Source organism: Oryctolagus cuniculus, chromosome 2 (assembly GCF_051225735.1).
Source record: "Oryctolagus cuniculus isolate XC-2025 breed Fujian yellow rabbit chromosome 2, ASM5122573v1, whole genome shotgun sequence".
Taxonomy (NCBI): Eukaryota; Metazoa; Chordata; class Mammalia; order Lagomorpha; family Leporidae; genus Oryctolagus; species Oryctolagus cuniculus.
Genome location: NC_142868.1, coordinates 49152932 through 49176247, shown reverse-complemented (window position 1 = coordinate 49176247; position 23316 = coordinate 49152932). Strand labels below are relative to the sequence as shown.

Sequence of the window (23316 nt, the reverse complement as noted above, 5' to 3'; positions counted from 1 at the left end):
TATTGTGGCATGAATGAGTACAATTTAGTTATTTTTATTACACAATATTTTTCCATATTGTTTTAATCTTCATTATTATTCCTTGTTTTTTTTTTTTTTTCTTTTTGACAGGCAGAGTTAGACAGTGAGGGAGAGAGACAGAGAGAAAGGTCTTCCTTCTGTTGGTTCACTCCCCAAATGGCCGCTATGGCCAGTGCACTGCGCTGATCCGAAGCCAGGAGACAGGTGCTTCCTCCTGGTCTCCCATGTGGGTGTAGGGCCCAGGCACTTGGGCCATCCTCCACTGCCTTCCCAGGCCACAGCAGAGAGCTGGACTGGAAGAGGAGCAACTGGGACAGAACCAGCGCCCCAACCAGGACTAGAACCTGGGGTGCTGGCGCTGCAGGCAGAGGATTAGCCTAGTAAGCCACGGTGCTGGCCATTCCTTGTTTTAAGCAGCTTTTTTAAAAAAAATTTGTGTAAGATATACAAATTTCATGTACACAGATTTAGGAACATGGTGATACTTCTTACCCTACTCTCCCTCCCGCCCACACTTCCACCCTTCCTCTTTCTTCCTCTCTTACTCCTCTTAATTTTTATGATGATCTACTTTCAGTTGACTTTATACTCAAAAGATTAGCCCTACAATAAATAGAGTTCAACAAATAGTAAGAAAAAGCATTGTTCTTCAACAGTAAAGACAAGGGCTGTAAACAATCACTGAAGCTCAAATGTCAATTTCACTCCTATACATTACATTTTTGGTACTCTGTTAGTTACCACAGATGAGGGAAAAAACATGATATCTGTCTTTTTGGAAGTGGCTTATTTCACTAAGTGTAATGGTTTCCAGTTGCATCGATTTTGTTGCAAAAGACAGGATTTCTTTTCTTTTTTTATCACTGAGTAGTATTCCATAGTGTATATATACCATAATTTCTTTATCCAGTCATCAGGTGATGGACATCTGGGTTGATTCCATGTTAGCTATTGTGATAACTCTCTCATATGCTGATTTCATTTCCTTTGGTTAAATTCCCAGGAGTGGGATGGCTGAGTTGTATAATATATCTATTTTCAGCTTTCTGAACAATCTCCATTCTATCTTCCACAATGGCCAAACTAGCTTACATTCCCACCAACACAGGATTAGGGTGCCTTTTTCCCCACATCCTCACCAGCATTTGTTGTTTTTTGATTTCTGTATGAGAGCCATTCTCACTGGGGTGAGATGAAACCTCATTGTGGTTTTGATTTGCATTTCCCTGATGGTTAGTGATCCTGAGCATTTTCTCATGTGTCTGTTGGTCATTTTAATTTCCTCTTTTGAAAAATGCCTATTCAAGTCCTTTGTAAGCAGCTTTAGGAAGATAATTTCTCAATGTTTATAGGACCCTTTATGGATATATTTAAATATGCATATTACAAAAACTTTGCATGGATTTCAGAAAAATTTGTACCCAAATAAACTTTTTAATTCATTTTTTTCCCATAGACTTCTTGAAGTCCCCTGGTATAATTTTTAAAAGATAAATAGCTTTGATTTCATCTTACCTGAATACAAATCCAGTTTCCAATGAACTGATGACCTCTCATTGCTCCAGTCATTAACCTCTCTCAAAGGTGGTCTCAGATTATTTACATGTTGGCAGCAAAGAACATTCTTAGAAAAAAAATGAAAAGCATTTTACTATGTTTAAGAAAAACGTGAGAGTGCTCATCAAGCATAAATTCCTGGTGATGAGGAGAAGAAATGAAGAACACTGGGGCTCTGACACCTTCTCCCCATCCATCAGAGGAAATGGACCCCCAAGCCACACACTAGAGTCAAGGACAGACCTAAAGATGGTCCCTCCTGTCATCTGAGGGTAGAGAGTGGATAGCGATGCAAGAGCCCGCAGGGTACATGCAAAGGTGTTTCTGGAGAGGTGGGTTGGGTTTCTTGGTTCTATTCAGCTCATGGGCCCTGGCTAACACATAACCATCCCATCCCGAAGCACTTTCTCTTAGGAGCCTGAAAAACACTGCATACATTTTACTTATTTTTATTATCTGTGTGTGTGTGTGTGTGTAAGGTTCCAGCAGCCACTCACTCACGTATAGGATTGAAGAATGATCCTCCTCAATCTAGAAGAAGAAAAAAGGGCATTGTTTAACAGAATCCATAGTTTGTCCCTGAGGAGCCACCAGTCACTCTGATTTGGCAAGATGAGCCTGAAAATCAACGGAGACATTGAAGTCCTGGCCAGTCGGCTTCCCACCCAGCCTCCTGACTGAATTATCCTCGTTTTTCTCCCCAAGGCTCCTGCAAGAAGAGCGTGCCGGTACTTGCTTGCACATATCTGTGTCTGTGTGGGCTCTGCAGTCTTAGTATCACTGGTTGTGGAATATGCTTAATGCTTCTTTGGAGAAGATATCAGAGGAGAAAGAACAAGCTATTTCTGGGGAAAATGTGGTCAGCCCATCTACCCATCAGATTGATTCTCTAATTTTAAGCCTCATTTTAACAAAAGACTTTGAATAGCTCCGCTTTTATCATTTAAATGGACTTTCAAACTGGGATTGAACCTTCTGATAAAACAAAGTAGGTGGACATTAGTCTTCAGAGGAAAATGAATAAACAAACTGAAAGCTGTAATTAAAACTTCCCGTTCAAACTTCCCGTTCTTCCTCCTACTCTCTTAAAGCAAGTATTGTCAAATTTCGAATCTCCAGAGCCCAAATCCAATCCTCAAATTTGGGAAAAAGCTTACCACGCGAAAGTGTGTGTGATGGGGTTGGCTTTGTGGTGGAGAGGGAAAAGCAGCTGACAGTAGCAACCTATATATGGGAGTTGGTTCCAGTCCCGGCTGCTCCACTTCTGATCCAGCTCTGCTAATGAGCGTGGGAAAGCAGCAGAGGATGAGCCAAGAGGTTGGGTCCCTGCACTCATGTGGGAGACCCAGAAGAGGTTCCTGGCTCCTGGCTTCAGTCTGGCCCAGCCCCAGCTGTTGCAGCCATTTGGGAAGTGACTTAGTGGATGGAAAACCTCTCTCTGTCTCTCCCTTTCTGTGTATCTCTGCCTTTCAAATAATTAAAACAAGTATTTAAAAAAAAATAAAAGTGCAGGTGAGGCAATTGGAATCATGTTGGGGAAGAAACCTGGTTCTGCTGGAGAGGGTATTAACACTATGCTGTGTATGAAGTTTCAAATGTACATGGGTGGTTCTAGAACAGAGGTCATTTCATTCCCCCTGAACAAAGAGGACCCTGGTAACTTTGTGTGGACTCTGCTCCTCCACACTTGGGTGGTCCAATCCAGGGCAGGGAGTTTCAGCTCCTAAGAGCCAATCAAAGTAGTTGCTGAGGAAGGGGTGAGGTAAGTCCTAAAGAAGTACAGTCTTGAAAGAAAACCTTAAACAACAACTTGAGTAGAAAGGGTGCAGCTAGACTAGATACCAGAGCAGAACAGGAAAAAGGCAACTCTCCTTACCAGCTGTTCAAGCCCCAACCCTGGGAGCCATTTGTGACCCACATGTCTCTCACTTTAGGGTAACAGCCAAGACTGGAGGAGCCTGAAAGTCATACAGTGAGGGAAAGTTATACAATGAGGGAAGTAGGGCTCTTAAAAGAATGCAAGCAGTTCTTTGGGGGGCAAACTGCAAAAGTGCGGGCTGATAAAGCACTCTGAGGGGCCAGAGCCTTGTGGAAAATCCCTTTCTGCGCCCAGAGCCCTACTGTCAGCTCTGCTTTCAGTCTGTGGTAAGAATCAACCTCTCTTCGACCCCTGCTACCCCGCACCCAGCTGCCTGCATTTCTGGCCTGAACCACTCAAGTGGCCGTCTGGTCTTCCCGTGCCAGCAAGTTAAGCTCTGATCCTGGCTAGTTACAACCCTCCAAACACCCCTCACCCCAATAGTAAATGAAGTCCTTAAGCCTGTCATGGCCTAATCAGCTGGCCACCCTGAGCCTCTTGGGTCAACTTTCATCTCACCCCTCACTGCCAGGGATTCCTGGCTGGTTTGGAAACCTGCCCAGCATGCTTGCTGGCCTTTGCACTGGCTGTTCCTGCCGCCCCGATAACCTGCCCTGGGATCCTGTCTCTCCTGCCCAGCAGCACTCCACACACCTCACCCTCCCTGCTTTGGATTTGTCTCTGCAGGCACTCCAGTTCACTGCCATTGCTGGCCCCTCTCCACTGCAAGCTCCTTAGTGCAGTGCCCCTTCTCAGAGCAGGTCTGACACGTAGCAGGCAGTTAATGTGTATTTGTCGAAAAGCAACTACCTACCCTAGAAAATCAGGATCTCATTATTTATTGATAGAGAAAGAGCAATTATTCTCAAGTAGGAAGTGGCATTGCTCCTGGTATCAAATCTACTGTGACAGAGGAATTTCTTAAATCGTCATCACATGTGAATAAACACCTATTAGTCGGTGGGAGGAAAGGATGTACTCATGAACAGAACTTTTAATTAATTGTTAATTAATTACATTTTTGGCCTGGCTTTGCACAAAAGTCACTGACGTTAAAATACATTAATGCTCCAACCAAGCTGTACTATCATTACCGCATGTTTAGCTTCCCTTCTTTTCGGGTCCCAAATAGGTATGAAACTTCCTCAGAGAGGCATTTGCTCAGACGGTGTGCGCAATTAAGCTGGTCATTTACCCTGAGCGATTTTCCTCCAAGCGTGAGGCAGCCAGGGTCCCCGCACGCCTACGCCTCACCTCCCACTTCCCTGCCCAGGTCTCTCCCATGGGACACGAGGCCCCAGGAGGGACCCAGGGCATCTCACGGGCGCCCCGCTTAGCAGGAGCAAAGTCAGGCCTCTGCCGGGTCCCCTTCTCCGCTGGGATGCTCTCGGAAAGGAAGGTCCTGGAGTGGACTTTGCCCTGAACTTCAGAGCCCGGATTTCTTCGGGGTCCCCTTGGACACAGGACTTCCAATTAGAGCTTGCTCAGCCATCTGCCCGCAGAGGCGCCCCCAGGAAGCGATCTGATACTCCTGAGGAGCCAGTCGCCCTCGCTCCAGTTCCCTATTTAGCAGAGGTGCACGTTCTGCTTTTCTGGCGAAAAAAGCCGTGGCCCCAGGAGGTCTCGTTTGCTCTGGAGCGCGCCTTCCGGCTTTCGCAGTGCGGGCTGAAACTCCAGGGGGTGAACACACTAGTCAACTACTCATTCATTCTACAAATATTTACGGAGCGTCCGCTGGGTGCCAGGCACTGGTGGTGCCCGGGAGAAGAGAAGCCACCCTTACCAATTCCTTCTCCCCACCGCGCCGCGCGTAGTGGGAGCGCAGCCCGCACTCTGCACTCACCGCCGCCCCGCTGTGCCCGGCGCCTCCAGCGCAGCCCTCGGGGCACTGGCGGCGGGACACTGGCCCCGCGGGATCCAGCCTCCAGGGTTTAATACCGGTGGGAAAGGCGGGGAGAGAAGCAAACCGCAGAAAGGGAAGAGCCAGACCTCAGTCTGCCCTGGGAAGCTGCTCCCGGGAAGCGCGCAAGGCGGAGCCGCAGCCCGCCCCGGCAGAAAGAGAGAGAGAGAGGCCGGGCTGCCGGCGCTCCCGGCTCTGAGGCGGCCCCGGCGGCGGGCGGAGGGCGCGGCCGGCGGGAGGGGCCGGGGCGGTGCCAGGAGGGGCGCGCACGGCGGCGCGGCCACCGGCCCAGCAGGTGACCGCCGGCGCGGCCCGGGCCGGGGTGAGGCGGGTGCCTGCTCTAGCTGCGCGGCGCGGAGAGCGGCCGGAGGAGTCGGGGCGAAGTTTGCCAGAACATGGCGGAAGAGCCCGGGGCGCGCAGGAGAGCGACGCGGCGGCCAACGGCGTCCGAGGAGCTGTAGCCCACGCCTCAGCAGCAGCAGCAGCAGTCGCCGCCGCCGCAGGGCGAGGTCGCCGCCATGGCCCGCTGGATCCCGACCAAGAGGCAGAAGTACGGGGTTGGTGAGTGCTCGCCCCACCCCGCCCCGACCCAGCCGCTGCGAAGTTCGCGGGCAGCGGCCCTGCCAAGCTTGCGCAGAGTGGGGCGGCGGACGCCCGGCTACCGGTGCGCGCGCTGCTCCGGGGCGCGGGTCTCGCCTCCTGCTGCCCTCGCTGTGCAGCCAGGGCTTAGCTCCAGCTGCCTAGGCTCTGGGAGCCGGAGGAGGTCGGAGCCCTCTCCCGGGAGTGCCGCGGGGGAAGTCACCCGGAGTTTGGGGAATCCGAGTGGCTAAAAGTGTAGCTGGGCTTCGGGACTTTACTCCGGCTCCCGAACCCCAAAGCCGGAGCGCTGAGCAGGGGCGTCCAAAGGAGGGGGGGCGCTTGTTGCTCACTGGGGTCCCCGACTGTGTTTCTTGGCCCCTGCGCCCCCATTCGTGGAGCCAGTTCAGATCTGCAGCTGGGAACTTTGCCCATTGCCCCGGTGCTTTCTGGCTCCCGTCTTCCGAGGTTTTCTGAAGTCCCAAAGTGAAGGGCTGCGGGTAGAAAGCCGCCCTCCCGCCTTCTCCTAGGGCCTGGGGAGGGTGTCTTGATGTCAGTTGTAAATGGGGAGCTAACGCGGTGTGGAGGTGATGGAGAGACAGGAAGTGTGTGGCGCGCGCTGCGGTGGCCGGCCCCTGGGGCTGTGGGTGCGGAGCCGGTCGGTCCACTAACGGAGCGTTTCTGGAGAGGGTGCGGGTCTTCCTTGCCAACGCTGAGTGCTATCTGGGTTAACATGAGGACATTTGACCAAGTAGTCCGTGGCAGGTCGCGTGCTGGGCACTTGCATGCCCAACAGCGGTGCGGGAGCGCTCGGGTGATTGCCGAGGGGTTGCTGGTGTAGCTCTGGACCCGACGCAAGGGATGGGCGGGGGTTGGACCAGGTGAGGAGCCGCGCTCTTTCACTTTGTATATCCCGCAGGGGCCTGGGGAAGTCTCGTGGGAAGACCTCTGCCGTGAGCCAGAGCTTTTGCAAAGGCGGTTAGGACTTCGGGGGAGTCTCCCGTTATAAACAGCCGTGCGTGCTGTTTTATCGCTTCCGCTCAGGCTCATTCATTTGGCGTGCGCGTCATTTCATCTTTACTCCCTTCCGCACCCCTGTTGTTCTGCACCTCCTGGTTCCTGGGGCTGGGTCCCTGCACCTGTCGGTCAGTTTCAGGGACCCTTAACACCCGTAGGTGCTTTTCAACTTTGTAGCCAGGAGCCCGATGTTGATTTTTTAACCCTCTCTTATTTGCTGCATTTTTCTTAGATTGTGGTCCGTATGTATTATTAGTATAGGTTTTTGTTATATAGTATTCTTTGTTTTCTGTCTCCGAAAACTTTTTTTTTTGCGCTGAAGTTACTTTTAGAATTTTTGCTGCTTTGCAGGCACAACTCAGAATGGGGGGTGATGTCTCCTGCCTTCCTCCAGATCACCAGGTCATGATCTAGTTATGAGGCTTCAGACTCAGACCCATAAAGAGGTACCAGCTAGGAAGGAACCAGTAGTCATGAAAGTGAAAAGCTCTAAAATAGATGCAATCGTTGGTTTATTTTTGAGTATTACTGACTACTCACCACTAAATGAAAGCATATTTAGCAATGCCTACTCACTAACTGCTAACTATAAAAAAGTTATCGATTCCCATTTTAACAGAATTAAAAGCTGTTTCCAAAGATACTGTCACTTGGGTAATTAATACAAACATGCTCTAAGAATGTGCCTTTTATGTGCATAGTCACTGGAGCAAGTATGATATGTCTTCTTTTTAATTTTTTTCCTGTTCTGGAATCAGTTTACTGTGCTGCTTGTCACCAGTCAAGAAAATATTCACCTTGCATTTCTAGAGCTCAGGTGCTAGCAGAATTGTCCCCCAGGATATAATTTGGGACACTTACTTCACTAGACATGATAGATTCTTTTGGGGATGGATTTGACACAGTTAGCACACATTAACTGAAGGGAAGGTCCATTGTTTGAAAATGCACTGTTGTTCCTGTCACCTTCCTGGGGGCCCACAGGATAACATCAGATGCAAGCCAGCTTACGGTGCTCCTACAGACTGGCTCCCCCTATCTTCACCAACACTATCTCCCAGGTCTTCTGTCTTTAACTGTCCAGTATGAACATCCCGCCCATCTGGCTCTTGTGCAATAAACTACGGAGAGTCCCTCCTTTGGGACTTTGCCCCCATTGTGTTTGTCCCCTATCCAGAGTGCCCTCCAACCCTGCAGTGGACAATGTGGCCTTTCCCTCAGGGTTCAAATCCCCTCCCACTGCTCCTTCAGATTCCCTATTTGCCAGCTCTTCCCAAACCTTCCCCCTCTTCCTCGCCTTTCCTGCACTGTACCTTCCCTTGTTTTGCTACTTAGTCTCTTATCCCTGGGTTCAATGAATTAGAAGGTTGTGTATGGTTTTGTATTCCCATCCCTCAAGAAGGATACAAGTCTATGCAGTAGTCCGGTTGTGCGTTCTGTGGTTTCGCTTCCCTCGGGCCCCCATAGTCTGAACATATGAAATGGGAAAGAGAGAGAGGGATACCACATTCACATAACTTTTATTTCAGTGTATCATTATGATTGCTGTATCTTATTATTGTTGTTAATCCATTGCTGTGCCTAATTTATAAATTAAACTTTTATCGTTGTATGAATAGGAAAAAGCATGGTGTATGCTCACATGGGGTTCAGTACTCTTCATGGTTTCAGGCACCTACTGTGGATGTTGGCACATATTGCCCATGGATGGGGGGGATGAAGCTATTATTACATTCAGTAACTTCTTGTCCTTGACATTGGGGTGTCCTTCTAAAGCAGACAAACCTAATTTCTCTGGTGATTTAATGCAGTTCACTTGTTAGACTTTAGCATCTCATTCTCTAATATGAATTTTATTTTGCTCAGAGAGAGAAAATGCAAGTCCCACTCTGTCTTTACCTGTGCAATTCAAAAATGAGATATTCTTGTCAAAATTTTTTATTTATTTTTGGAGAGAGCATATGCCTCCTCATCTGCTGGTTCACTCCCCAAATGCCTGCAACAGCTGGAGCTGGGCCAGACTGAAGGTTGGAGCCAGGAACTCAGTCCAGGTCTCCCACACTGGTGGCAGGAATCCCAGCTACCTGAGGCATCACTGCTGCCTCCTGGGTTTGCATTAGCAGGAAGCTGAAGTAGGATCCAGAGCCAGATATTGAACCCTGGCACTCCAATATGGGACATGGGTGTCTTAACCTCTAGTCTGAACCCCTGTTCCCCCACAGTGAGTGGATCCATGGACTAGACAGACTGGTTTAATGAGGAAAACTGGTTTTGTTGGACTTTTTGGGATGGTGATCATGTCTGTGTGTCTGCTGGTCAGATTTGGCTGCTGGGGGGAGGAAGCCTGGAGGATGACTGTTGTGTGCATTGTGGTGACTCAGAGCCAGCAGCAGTTCTGCCTGTTGTGCTGAGGGGAGTTGGCCCTGCAGAGCCATGCTGTGTGAGGGTGGAGCTTTGGTCTCTGATTTGTGCCTGGTGAAGCCAGCAGATTTTACTCTGTTCTCTGGGTGCCCCTATTGGCTGTTCCTGACATAGTCCAGATTTTTCTAGGAGGACTGAAATGCAGTCTCTTCGAGCTTTCTTAGTTCTTAAACATAGCACTGTTGACCCAATCTCTGGAGTTGAGTGGGCTTGAAAGGCCTAAGTGTGTTATCAAGTGAGAGGACCGATGGTACTGACTCAGGAGATCTAGTGTGAGGTGCTTAGGAACAAGTGCTGTTCCCTGGAGCCATGGAGAACTTTCTTTTTTTCCTTCCTTCCTTTTTCTTTCTTGTTTTCTTTTTCCATTCTTTCTTCTTCCTTATCACCCCCTTTGTCTTTTGTTCAGATCATTGAGGATATGAATGTGTGAAATACTTTTGTTTAGAATTCAGGCAAATGTTAGAGATGAATGTCTAGAAACTCTTCTGATTATTGATATATTCACTTTTTAAAGATTTATTTATTTATTTTGAAAGTCAGAGTTACACACAGAGAGAAAGAGAGAGAGAGAGAAAGAGAGAGAGGTCCTCCATCCGCTGGTTCACTCCCCAGATGGCCGCAACGGCTGGAGCTGTGCCAATCCAAAGCCAGGAGCCAGGAGTTTCTTCTGCATCTACCACATGGGTGCAGGGGCCCAAGCACTCGGGCCATATTCTACTGCTTTCCCAGGCCATAGCAGAGAGCTGGATCGGGAGTGGAGCAGCCGGGACTCCAACTGGTGCCCATATGTGATGCCGGCACTGCAGGCGGTGGCTTGACCTGCTATGCCACAGCGCCAGTCCTTGATATATTCATTTTTAAATATGCGTTCACACCAGTCATTCATTCAAGAGTGGTTCCAGATTATGTTGATGATGTATTCTTTGCAGAATAATTTATTACTGCAGGTTGGGATTTGTGTTATATATTTTTATGATGTGATAACAGATGGTTTTGGGATTTATTCCATCGTTAGATCTTTGGTTAGTGGTGCTAGGCTGACTTAATCCAAAAGATTTAACTTTGTTGAGTAGAGCCTTGAGTGCTGATTTAGACTGAAACCAGACTCCGTGGCTCTTTGTTAATGTGCTCAGGTGTAGTGTCATTGCTCCACCTCGGCTTCCTCACAGTGGGCACCATATTCTGTGTGCTGTAGCTGCAGTGTTACAGTGGGAGGGTCATAGAGAGTAACTAGTCCTGTTTCCTTTTAAACAGAGGGACTTGGTGTCTGCAGAGGCAGAATGAATTGCTTTAACACTAGGAGTTCTTTTCTTTTTGGTTTTTGCATGAACAACTTTGATAACCTATTTGTGTCAATGAACCCTTCCTCAGAATGTTTTTAAATGCATAAAATAAAAGGCGAAGGCTGAAAATGGAATGCTTTGTATTGAAATACAGTTGACAGCCTTTAAAATGTTTTCATATTGTGATACATGTGCTTCTTTACTGATACAATCAATAACAAGATCTAGTGACAGATCTACTAACGATCACAATTTTAAGTTTGTGAGGAACATGTATGGTTTTTCAAGTTATCTGCATAACCATCATATGATATGAAAATACCTGTGACTTCCTTTGTTAACAACATAATAGGCACTACTAATTCAACTGTGGTCCATTGCCTACAGTCGTAGTTGAAGTACATGGTGAGCGTCAGAAAGTAGAGATGTAATTTTTTTCCTATTCAAGTCCATGGATCCTTTGAATTTGAATTAAGCTCTTTTCCTGAGTCTCACACAGCTAGTTACAAAGCCATCTCAGTGAGGACAACGGTAGCCCTTGTGACATTGCTGCATATCTATTGGATTACAATGACTTGAAGAAGTCCTTGCCCTAATGTGTTCATATCCTAAAAATTTTGAGGGTCAGAATAAAAGGCAAAGAGGTTTAATTGTAAGGATTTAGCTTGTGAGGGGCTATTCTACACCTTTTCTGAACAAGTACTGTTCTGAACCGGCGCCGCGGCTCACTAGGCTAATCCTCCGCCTAGCGGCGCCGGCACACCGGGTTCTAGTCCCGGTCGGGGCGCTGGATTCTGTCCTGGTTGCCCCTCTTCCAGGCCAGCCCTCTGCTGTGGCCCGGGAGTGCAGTGGAGGATGGCCCAGGTGCTTGGGCTCTGCACCCCATGGGAGACCAGGAAAAGCACCTGGCTCCTGGCTCCTGCCATCGGATCAGCACGGTGCGCCGGCTGCAGCGCGCCGGCCGCGGCGGCCATTGGAGGGTGAACCAACAGCAAAGGAAGACCTTTCTCTCTGTCTCTCTCTCTCACTGTCCACTCTGCCTGTCAAAAAAAAAATAAATAAAAAATAAACAAGTACTGTTCTGAACTCTTGTTTGAGTGTATTCTGGGGATGAGGGAGTGGGAATGGTGTTGGAGACAATCTCAGAGCATTCACAACGATACAGTGAGAAAAGTTATAATAATAATTGGCCTGTTTCTTGAGTATACAATAGCATTTTCCAGAGGCTCTAGGAGAGATAAATGACAGCAGATCAAGTGTGGAGGCAGAGATGAGAATCCAGCTGCCTCTTGTGACCCCAGACTTTAATGAGGTTTACAACTAGGAAAAACATTGCCACTCATCTAAGTGTTTTTTGTTTAGAAAGATAGTTGCCTAAAAATATGTATCTTTCTTAACATGTATTGGGTTCATTATAGTTGTTTTAAAATACATACATTTTTGAAAGTCTGCATTTCTGATAGGGTAAATTGGGATAGGTATAGCTCACATACTCAGAAACTCTCTGCAGGTTCTGGATAACTTTCAAGCACACAAAGGGATTCTGAGACCAGAAGGTTTCAGCATGCTGATTTGCATGTTATTGCATGAAATCTTCATGTTGTGCTGTGACATGCTGTTGTCCACATTTAAGGAAAGGAGTTCACAGAGATAAAGAAAGCCAGGTTTATAGAAGATAATCTTTTTTGCAGCCATGGGCAAGAACTCCTACACCAAATGTCTTTATGTTGTGTCTCCCAAATTCTGGTTATTCATCTGTCACCTTGATCTTAGCCGTGTCTAGGAGGTATCATTGTGTAGCTGTTCCATGGCTAGTGCCATTTGCTTTATTTCTAGATGGTATTTTCTTTATGTTAAACAGTTATTGGGAAAGAAAGCCTCATATCACTTGCCATAGAAAGGAGCAACTATAAAAATAAAGACAACAAAAAAGAGTAGAGAATTGGAATCTGGCTACATACTGTTGCCTGTCAAGGCTGGAGCCCAAGACTTTTCCTTGATTTGAGAGGGGGGAAGCTGGTGCCCAGCTAAATCTCTCTCTCTGATATATGCTGCCATGCCTCCTTATTTGTGATTCATCCCTAATCTGAAAACCTGAAATGCTCCAAAACCAAAAACTTTTTGAGGGTCTTGATTGACAGCACAAGTAGGAAACTACACCAGGTAAAAGGTCACCATCAAAACCCAGGTGCACTAAAACAGTGGTGTGAAACTACCTTCAGGCTATGTAAAGCGTATATACGAAGCATAAATGAATTTGTGTCTAGACAAGAGTCTCATCTCCAAGATATCCCCCAAACTCTGTCTCAGGCATTTTGGATAAGGGCTACCTGGCCTGCAGTTGTGATGCATCAAGTTGTAGCAAACACGGAGTTAGTGAATACTGCACTGGTGCTGCCAGGGTTTTGAAATACAGGGTTGATTCCTGCATGCTTCTGTTCACAACCTTTTCATCTGGGGATCAATATATAACTTATGTGTGTTTCTTTTTAAAGACAGTTTATATATATATATATGTATATGTGTATATATACATATATATATATATATATATATATATAGCTTATTTGTAACACTGAACTCATGGGCAACAGCACTACAACTCATGCCTGAAAATAGCTTGTGTCACCCATGTGATTTCTCAGTCAGATGCGTCACAGCCTTCTTGTGCATAGGATCACAAAACAATACTTAAGCACTGCACTTGGGGGAAACTGTAAATGGCAAAGTCATGAACAAAAAGCATGTAAGTGAGTAAAAGCTTGCAGTATGCCCCCCAAATGGACAGCTGTTTACAGTATGAGAGCTGAACCATGGCAAAGTACCACCTTGTTCAACCTCAGCTCGGAAGGTGTGCATCTTCTCCACTGCTCTGCACGTGTCAGTGAATGACTACAAAGCATCAGGAGGGTTGGTTTTGAGGGCACAAGTACATTTTAGTGACTAGAGTCATAAAGATGGAACCCACAAACAAGGAGAATCAGCTGAAGTTAGACAAAAAGAGAATTGAAAATTGAATCACTTCCTTTCCACGTGTATTTGCTTTTGACAGATTTGATGCCATTGACTCTTTCCTCCTTGAAACACTTTCTTCCCTAGACTTCTAATGCTGTCTCCCCATGGTTTTCCTCCCCGTCCTCACCCTCCCTCTCCCTGCCTTCCGTGTGTCAAGTCAGGTGTCTTAGTGTGCGCATGCTCCAGGCTGCCTCTGTGCCCTCCTTATCTACCTGCCGCCAGTGATCTCACCCAGTACCCTGACCTTAGTGCCCATCTGCTAGTTGTTGACTTCCAGGCCTCAGTCCCAACCCAGCCCTCTTTCCTATGCTTCAGAACCTCATGCAGCTGTGTACCAGACTTGTTTCTTTGGCTCCGTGATATGCAGTCCCTTCTTTGTGCTTTTTATTGATTTATCTTCACTTCAGTTGACAGACAGGCAGAGAGGGGCTGGCACTGTGGTCTAGTGAGTAAAGCCATCGCTTGCGGTGCCAGCATCTTATATGGGTGCTGGTTTGAGTCCCAGCTGTTCCATTTCTGATCCAGCTCTCTGCTATGGCCTGGGACAGCAGTGGAAGATGGATGAAGTCTTTGGGCCCCTGCACCTGTGTAGGAGACCCAGAAGAAGCTCCTGGCTCCTGACTTCAGATTGGTTCAGCTCCTACTGTTGTGGTTATTTGGGGAGTGAAGCAGCGGATGGAAGACCTTTCTCTCTCTCTCTCTCTTTCTCTCTCTCTCTCTTTCTGTGTGTGTGTGTGTGTGCATGGGTGTATGTGTGTGTAACTCTGCGTTTCAAATAAATAAATAAATCTTAAAAAAAAAAAAAGAAAGGCAAAGAGAGAAAGAGAAAGAAAGAAACAGTGATTTTTCATTTTCTGGTTGACTGACCAAATGCCTGGAACAGCAAGCACTGAGCCAGGCTGAAGCCAAGAACTCAATCTGTATCTTGCCACGGATGGCAGCACCCAAGTACTTGAGTCATATTCTGCTGCCTCCCAGGTTGTACGTTCGCAGGAAGCTGGATCAATAGTGGAGGAGCCAGGACTTGAACTGTGTGCCCCATGTGGGATACCGACATTCCAAGGAGCATCTCGACCACTGCACTAACTGCCTATCTTGACACGTTCCTTTCTTCTTCTTCTTTTTTTTTTTTTAAGATTTATTTATTTATTTATTTGAAAGAGTTACACAGAGAGAGGAGAGAGAGAGAGAGAAGTCTTCTATCTGATGGTTCACTCCCCAATTGGCCGCAATGGCCAGAGCTACACGGATCTGAAGCCAGGAGCAAGGAGCCTCTTCCTGGTCTCCCAGTGAGTGCAGGGGCCCAAAGACTTTCCCAGGCTATAGCAGAAAACTGGATCAGAAGTGGAGCAGCCAGGTCTCGAACCAATGCCCATATGGGATGCTGGTGCTTCAGGCCAGGGCATTAACCTGCTGCACCACAGCGCAGGCCCTGACACATTCCTTTCTTAACAGATCCAGAATACTTGATCATCTCTTACCCCAGACCTGCCTGTTCCCCATTTCTGTCTTACATTTCTAGGGAGGCAGTCCAAAAACTAGGAGTCACCCCACCATCAGTCTGTCTTCAAGTTCTATGTGTCCTATCCCTCACATATATCTCCAAACCACCACTTCTTTCTTTCTTTTTTTAAAGATTTATTTATTTGAAATGCAGAATTAGAGAGAGAGGGAGGGAGGGAGAGGGACACAGTGATCTTCCATCCGCTGGTTAACTTTCCCAATAGCTGCAATGGCCAGAGCTGGAGCCAGGAGTCGGGAGCTTCTTCTAAGTCTCCACGTGGGTGCAGGGGCCCAACTACTTGGACCTTCTTCCACCACTTTCCCAGATACATTAGCAAGGAAATGGATTGGAAGTGAAACAGCTGGGACTTGAACTAGCAACCATATGGGATGCCAGCACCACAGGCGGTGGCTTTACCCTCTATGCGACAGCACCGGCCCCCTACCAGTTTTACCCTCTGATGTTTCCATTTCAGTACAAGCCTGCATCGCCTTCCCCATTAGTACTGTTCTCACCTTCTAGCAGGTCTCCTTTTTCTCTCTGTTTTTTAGATCATTTTCCAAACAACCAAAGGAACTGTTTAAATACTTAAACCCACTGCAGTTAGGATGATTTTGAAACTCTTGGCCATGGCCTACAAGCCATGCATGCTCAGATCTGCTGTCTACCTCTTTATCTCCTTCTGCCTCCCTGCATTCCAGCCCCACTGGCTTTATTTCTGTTTTTCAAACTCACCCAGCTCAGTTTGACTCAGGGCCGTGGCACGTGCTCCTCCCTCTCGTGGAATGAGCTTCCCCGTGTCTTTTAGTATCCATTTCTCTGGTGTTAGTCAGGTCTTCCTTCAGACAACCCTTCCCTAGCAAGATCCTTCTCTGAGAACATCCTTGCCCACACCTCTGGATATCCAGCCCTTTCTCTTTATTTATTTGTTGATGTCGATCTTCTTCTGTGTGCTACACTGGGATTTAAAGTTCTGAGGACAGGAACTCTTTTTTTTTTTTTTAATCTTATACTGTAGCTCTGGGAATAGTCCCTGGCCGGGAGTTAACACTCAAGAAATACATGGTGGGCATTGGGCCTTGTGGTATCTGGGTTTGATTCCCAATACTGGCTCTGCTAATGCAGAGACCTTGGGAGACAGCAGTGATGCATCAAGTGACTGGGTTCCAACTGTCCACCAGGGAGACCTGGATTGCGGTCCTGGCTCCCAACTTCTGCCTTGTGCAGCTGTGGCTATTACAGGCTTTTGAAGAAGTAAACCAACAGATGGAAGCACTCTGGCTCTCACTATCTCTGAGCCTCACAAATAAAATTAAAAAAAAAAAACAAATGCATGCTGAATACATGGAGACCATGTACAACATTTGCATAATCTTATCTTGCCCACCCTGAGAGGGAGTTGCCCACACTTTGGACAGTCCTACTACATGCTTGCTGTGAAACAAAATCAAAAGTTGTAAGAGAAAGAACATTTGAGTAATGAAGAAGGCAGGTTTAATAAACTGTGTAAGCAAAGGATTGTGTGAACACAATGGGATAGTAGAGGAATTAAAGTCATAAATGTTGATTATTAGATGGGAAAACAGGGATTTGCTTTTTTCATCCTTTGTGCAGGCTTCATGGGGAAGGGGCATTGTAGGGTTGGCTAAATGGAAAGAAAAGGCTTAACCACAGTGGTGAGTAGGACTTAAGAGGCTCTGAGTCATTGGGTTGGTGCTGTGTTAAGCACATGAGTTGGAATGGAAAGAAGGTGCTGTCTAATGGAGGAGACGGGACATTGGATTTAGTTGGTACTTCCCACTGCCCAGCATGGAGTTGAGATACCTTACAGTGAGAAGGTAGAGGCGTGCCTACATACTCTGCACAGGGGAATGAAAGTAGCCAGTTAAGAGATCATAAGTAATGAAGAGAAGAAGAAAAGATAATTTAGGGTACTTGTGTATGGCTTTGAAGCGAAGGTCGTAGTTACTCAGCAACTGGTTTGTGTAAATTTCTGTGGTGGTCATAACTGCGATATTGCTGTCAGATCAGCTGAAAATTTAATTTGTGGTCCTCCTCATCCAAACCTTAAGAGACAACATAGTAGGATGTGAGGAAAAGGAATTGAATCTCATGGCAATGAGGGTTCTCATAAAGTAAAATTGTTTTCAACTTCTAGCTTATTTTCATCAATATTCAATATAGCAAAATATGAATCCCCATGCATATAAGGGATCTTAGTACTTTCAAAAGAATTAAAAAGAAATGATCCAACTGAAATGAGTTGTCAGGGACTTGACCTGTATCTCTTAGGTCCTAGACCTTGCCTAAGGTCACATAGTTTGTTCTTTACTAAGTATTTCAACTTTCTCCTTCATCAAATAGGTAAAATCACCTGTGATATGCCTACTCTTCATGGACATTACAGGACATAATAACTCCTTTGGGTGGCCTTTGACACTGATTTATAAGTAGTCTCCAGCATACGGCAGGAATATTAGGGATTTTTATTTTTAAGCTTTTAAAAAGTGCTTTTGAGAAATTAGTTTGAGCCGGAGTGGGTGAGGGAAGGCAGCGGATGAGCGTGTTGATTGTATTTTTCCTGTGATGTCCAGGCCTTGTCCTCTCGGAGCCTGGGCCGGTTGTTAGCGCTCACTCGAGTGATTGTCTGAGTTGCTGGCAGCCACTTCCCAGCCAGGGACAATAGTGGACCTTGTCTGTCTCTGTGCCATTGCATAGCCTCTGTTGTTCAAATGGGTTCAGAATCATTATCCACTGTTTCTCGATTGTGCTGTTTTCCCTCTCATTTCCACATGCAATGACATCTGTGACTGTCCACATCCGATGATCACTGCACCCCCAAGCCACACTACTTGGGAACCTGGGTGTTAAGTTCTTGTTCTTTTAAACAGCTTGGGGGAAGGAAAATGTAGGCAAAATGAATTCCTTGTTGACAATAGCTTTTGACTGACTCAGCCAAGATAGGAATGCACCCTGCTGACTGTGTACCTGCAGCAGGATGAGCTGTACTTGGTTTGTACTTGCTGAGAGCCTGGAACCCTAGGACTCTCACTTCTCCTTTCCTGCTAGAGACCAGTTGTCAGACTCAGTTACAAAAGTCTTACCGCTTTGCCCTTCTTTGTACAGGATCATGAAATGTTATGAGCTGGCATCTGTAAGCATCACTTCTTGATGAGCATTCTCATTTTATAGAAGTAAAAAATCCCCAGAGGCATAAGGTGATACAACTAAAATCACAGAGCAAAGTTTTGTTTCTACTTGCTCTTTTTGCACTGCTCTCTTGCTCTTATTTATTTATTTATTTTTTATACCTAAGGAGAGAGCACATTTCTTTGTTAGAACTCCTTACAAGTTCTGAAGGGGAAGTTTGGTTCTCTCTATCCGCAAGGGAAAATGACTGTGTCTCCCTGGATATTTTTGCAGGTAGAGATTTTATTATTAATAAGATTCAGCTGTGAAAACATCTTCCCCTTTTTCAAGTTCTGGGAAGTAAGTGTGTTTTGAGAGGTTTGAGCCTGCGAAGTGGAAGTTACCCTGTGGGTCCCACAGGTTGGCCACTGACACCTCACGTGGGTGCAGGCCTGCCGTGGGGCCCTGGGGTCTTTGGTCCTCAGTAGCAGTGCTATGGGCATAAGATTGACTGCAGAATCAGTAAGAACTGTGACCTTCTCACCACATCACCGGCACGTCTGTGAATGAATGTTACTATGGTTTGCAAAATTGAGGGCTGAAGGAATGGACAGGTATTAATATCCTAGGATTCTAATAGGGCATAGAAATGAGAGAACATTTGTGTTTCTTTAGTCCTGAATTTCTTTTTTTTTTTTTCTTCAGATTTATTTATTTATTTGAAAGGGGGGAGGTGTCTTCCATCCACTGGTTTGTTCCCTAAATGGCTGCAAACTGGGGCTGAACCAGGCGGAAACCAGAAGCCAGGAGCTCCTTCTGGGTCTCCCATGTGGGTGCAGGGATCCAAGCACCTGAGTCATCTTCAACTGCTTTTCCTGGTGCATTAGCAGGGAGCTGGATCGGAAGTGGAACAACGGGGATTTGATCTGGTGCTCACATCAGATGCCAGCATCACAGTGTCTGCTGTGTCATATAACGCTGGCCCCTAGACCTGAATTTCAGACGCAGTGATGATGCCATATTCTGAAGACTTAACTGAGGAAATGTTTGATTAAGACTCTTCATTCTCCCTGCGATTCAGCTTCTCCTGAGAATATATAGCTTCACCCTAAAGGAGGGGATGTAGCCTCGTCACATGCAGAGACAGCCCTGCTCTTCCAAGGCAAATGACTCCTGACGCAGGGTTAGTGAACATTTACCTACCACCAGGGACGCCTTCTGGGCTTTGAACTTCCTGCAGAACAGAAGTGAACGGAAAGTCGCTCTTGCTGCTCCTGGTGTTAAGCAGAGAAAGAGTGACAAATCATGTTTGTTTTCATCTTGCAGGAGTCTGAACTGCAGTTTCTGTGAACTTTCATGCTTCCATGTTTTTTTTGCTCAATCAATGGATACTAGAAGCATAATTGCACATTTGTTGTCTAATTTTTGAAGGGCTGGCTCTGTTGCATAGTGAGTTAAGCCTCTGCCTGCAGTGCCGGCATCCCTTATGGGCCCTGGTTCTAGTCCCAGCTGCTCCTCTTCCAATCCAGCTCTCTGCTATGGCCTGGGAAAGCAGTAGAAGATGACCCAAGCACCTGGGCCCCTGCGTCCACATGGGAGACCCAGAAGAAGATGCTGGCTTTGGATCAGCCCATTTCTGGTTATTGTGTCCAATTTGGGAGTGAACCAGTGGATGGAAGACTTTTCTCTCTGTCTCTCTCACTGTCTGTAATTCTACCTCTCAAATAAATAAATAAAATCTTAAAAAAGTTTAAGGTTAAAAAATTCTGGGAACATTAGAATAATTGAAATGATAATATACTGTAATTGGTAATAATACTAATTGATACAGTCTCTATGTTAAAATTTAAAATGACCGGCTGGCGCCGCGGCTCAATAGGCTAATCCTCCACCTAGTGGCGCCGGCACACTGGGTTCTAGTCCCGGTCAGGGTGCCGGATTCTTTCCCGGTTGCCCCTCTTCCAGGCCAGCTCTCTGCTGTGGCCCGGGAATGCAGTGGAGGATGGCCCAAGTCCTTGGGCCCTGCACCCCATGGGAGACCAGGAGAAGCACCTGGCTCCTGCCATCGGATCAGCGCGGTGCGCCAGCCACAGCGGCCATTGGAGGGTGAACCAACGGCAAAAAGAAGACCTTTCTCTCTCTCTCTCATTATCCACTCTGCCTGTCAAAAAAAAATTTTTTTTAAATGACCATAGCCTTTGATTTAGTGATTCCATTTTTTTAAAAAAGATTTACTTATTTACTTGAAAGACAGTTATAGGCAGTTATTCCTCAAATGACCAAAACAGCCAGCACTAGGCCCAGCCAAGGCCAGGAGCCTAGAACTCCATCTGGGTCTTCTATGTAGATGGGCAGAGGTCCAAGTACTCAAGCCATCCTCTGCTGCTTTCCTAGGTGCATTAGCAGGGAGTTGGATTAGAAGTGGAGCAGCTGGGACTTGAACCAGTGCTCTCATATGGGATACTGGTGTTATAGGCAATAGAGCCCCTTACAATACAGCGCTAGCCCAGTGATTCCATTTCTGTGAGTTTTGAACAATGTTATCCATTGCAGCATTGTTTACAGTAGAACCATGAAAACTTAAGAGTCTATCAGTTGAAGATGTGTGGGGAGCAACTCAGATTAGACTGTTACTGGAATTAAGACTTATTCTATGCATCTGCTCTCCCACAATATGGTGCTGGGAGAGGAGAAAACAGCTTCTACGCAGCTGCCTCTTGCCAACTTGAGTGATGACCTCCAGGAGCTGATCCTGCTCCTGATTGGAGGAGAGCAGCATACTCGGCGTGTGGGCAGCCGAGTTAGGATTGGCGGAAGAGGACTATAAAGGAGGAGAGAGAGACCATGCACCAGGAACATCTAAGGGGAACACCTGTGCAGCCCCTGAGAGAGCCGGCCGGCGGTGTGCCGCTCCCCCGCGGAAGTGGGGAATGTGGCAGGGGGAACCGCCCTTCCACGGAGGTGGAAGGGACGGTAGCCAACCTGGGAAGAACCAGCAGCAAACCCGGGGAGGGCCGAGCATACGAAAGAACAGCGCAGGGTCCTGTGTCGTTCCTCCATGAAGAGGGGGAGCGACAAAGATGGTCTTAGCGATTCATGGTATACACATATAGCTTGATAGCATATGGCCATTAAAAGAAATCAGGTTCAGAGATAGACAAAGAACCTGAGAAACATGACTCTGGCATGCAGTAGTAACAGAATGATCTTTTCAAAAAGTAGTACTGAGTCAATTGCTTATTTGAAAAAAAAAATGTATCCTTGCTAAAATTAAAAAAAAGGAGGACCCCTACTTAATATTTTAAAAATTGATTGTATAAAACAGCAGACTCACTAGCTTGAAGTAGGCAGAGATTTCTTAAATGGACACACAAACATTTTTAAAAGGAAAAATATATACTGAGTAATTTTAAAATTAAGAATTTCTATTCACTGAAAGTCACCATTATAAAATTCAAAAGGCAATCTTCAGAGTGGAGGAATATATCCCTAATATACATGTCTAATGCACCTTTATTGAGAATAAGTAAAAATCTATAAATCAGTAAGAAAAAACTGATAACCCAGTGGGAAAATGGCCAAATGTTTCTAATATACACTTCACAAAAGACATCTAGATATCCAATAAGCATCTAGCAGGGTACTTATCTTCACTTGTCACTAGAGAGATGTTAACACAAACCAAGACACTTTTTTTTTTTTTTAAGATTCATTTATTTATTTGAAAGGCAGAGTTACAGAGAAGCAGAGGCAGAGAGAGAGAGAGAGAGAGAGAGATAGGTCTTCCATCTGCTGGTTCACTCCCCAAATGGCCAGAATGGCTGGAGCTGGGTTGATCTGAAATCAGGAGCCTGGAGCTTCTTCTGGGTCTTCCACGTGGGTGCAAGGGCCCAAGGATTTGGGCAGTCTTCTACTGCTTTCCCAGGCTATAGCAAAGAGCTGGATTGGAAGTGGAGCAGCTGTGACTAGAATCAGGGCCCATATGGGATGCTGGCACTGCAGATGGTGGCTTTACTTGCTACTCCACAGTGCCGGCCCCAATCCAGGCTCTTAAGCAAAATGAAAACAAAAGTACCAGCTGTTGGTGAAGATGTATGGCAGTGGCAAGTCTCATGCACTGGTGGGAGTATAAATTGGGACAACAACTTTGAAAACCTGTTTGGCAGTTCCTAGTAATGTTCAAGGTATGCCTATCTAGCAGTTCCATTCTTTCGGAAATGAAAATAGTTGCACAAGAATACCATGTTGGGGAGACATTGGCTAACAGTTGGGGAACTTTAATAAAAGTCCATCATCTCTGTGGTCCTGATTTCTGGAAACTAGTCTTATCAGGAAATGACACAGGGAGGAAATAGAAATACATAAAATGAACAGTATACTCTGACGTTCATTTATGCCTTTATCTTCTTGCGTTTATCAGCAGTCTTGAAGGACAGACTTGTATACTTTTGGAAGACTAGGTTTGTTTGCTTGCTGAAAAAGTTATATAAGTATTCAGAATATCAACAAATTAGAAACCACTCATGTACTCACCAACAGTTGAATGGATATAGACATTGTTGTATTCTCACACCAGGCAATATCAGGAGGCAGTGAGAATGAATGATCAACATGTGCATGCAAAAATATCATAAATCTCACAAACACAAGGCTAAGGAAGGCAGATACAAAAGAGAACATACTGTGTTATTCCATTTAAATGCCAACACAGGCCAAGCTAACCCATGTTTTTAGAAGTCAGCATACTGGTTACTGTGGATGTCTGCAGGGCAGGAGGTGGTGGGTGTGCTGGAAAGGAAGCCTGAGGCCATCTGGGTTATGGGTAATGTTTGTCCTGTTTCTCCATCTGGGTCATGATATGGAGTTGAGCAGTTAATAAAATATATGTGTATGGTATGTGTATTAAACAAAAAAATTTTTAGAAAAAGAATGAGGTGGCTCAATATACACTTCTGTGCTCACTTTCTAAATTTTATTTGACTCAAAGAGAAAGATGAAAAAAAATGTAGTACTATAGTACTCATTTTACTCATTA

The 23316-nt window shown here is 46.1% G+C and overlaps 1 protein-coding gene and 1 long non-coding RNA gene across 8 annotated transcripts in view; one reads left to right on the top strand and one right to left on the bottom strand.

Annotated features, from left to right (window-relative positions):
- The window catches only part of LOC108175703 (uncharacterized), a 29277-nt gene extending 23801 nt beyond the window's left edge, over positions 1-5476 (bottom strand). For 2 of the 7 annotated variants that reach the window (XR_016229913.1, XR_016229912.1), the window contains exons 1-4: positions 5220-5452; positions 3455-3536; positions 2080-2109; positions 1537-1645 (exon numbers count right to left, since the gene is read on the bottom strand). This is a non-coding gene — a long non-coding RNA (uncharacterized LOC108175703). Of the gene's footprint in view, positions 1-1536; positions 1646-2075; positions 2179-3454; positions 3537-5219 lie in introns of those variants that run through there. The other 5 variants (XR_016229914.1, XR_011386256.2, XR_016229910.1 and 2 more) reach the window with 5 other exon arrangements.
- A 142-nt stretch (positions 5477-5618) lies between these two features.
- The window catches only part of DOCK5 (dedicator of cytokinesis 5), a 220988-nt gene continuing 203290 nt past the window's right edge, over positions 5619-23316 (top strand). The window contains exon 1 of the mRNA XM_017338016.4: positions 5619-5897. Within this exon, the coding sequence (XP_017193505.2) occupies positions 5855-5897 (43 nt within the window). The 5' untranslated portion in view covers positions 5619-5854. The remainder of the gene's footprint in view (positions 5898-23316) is intronic.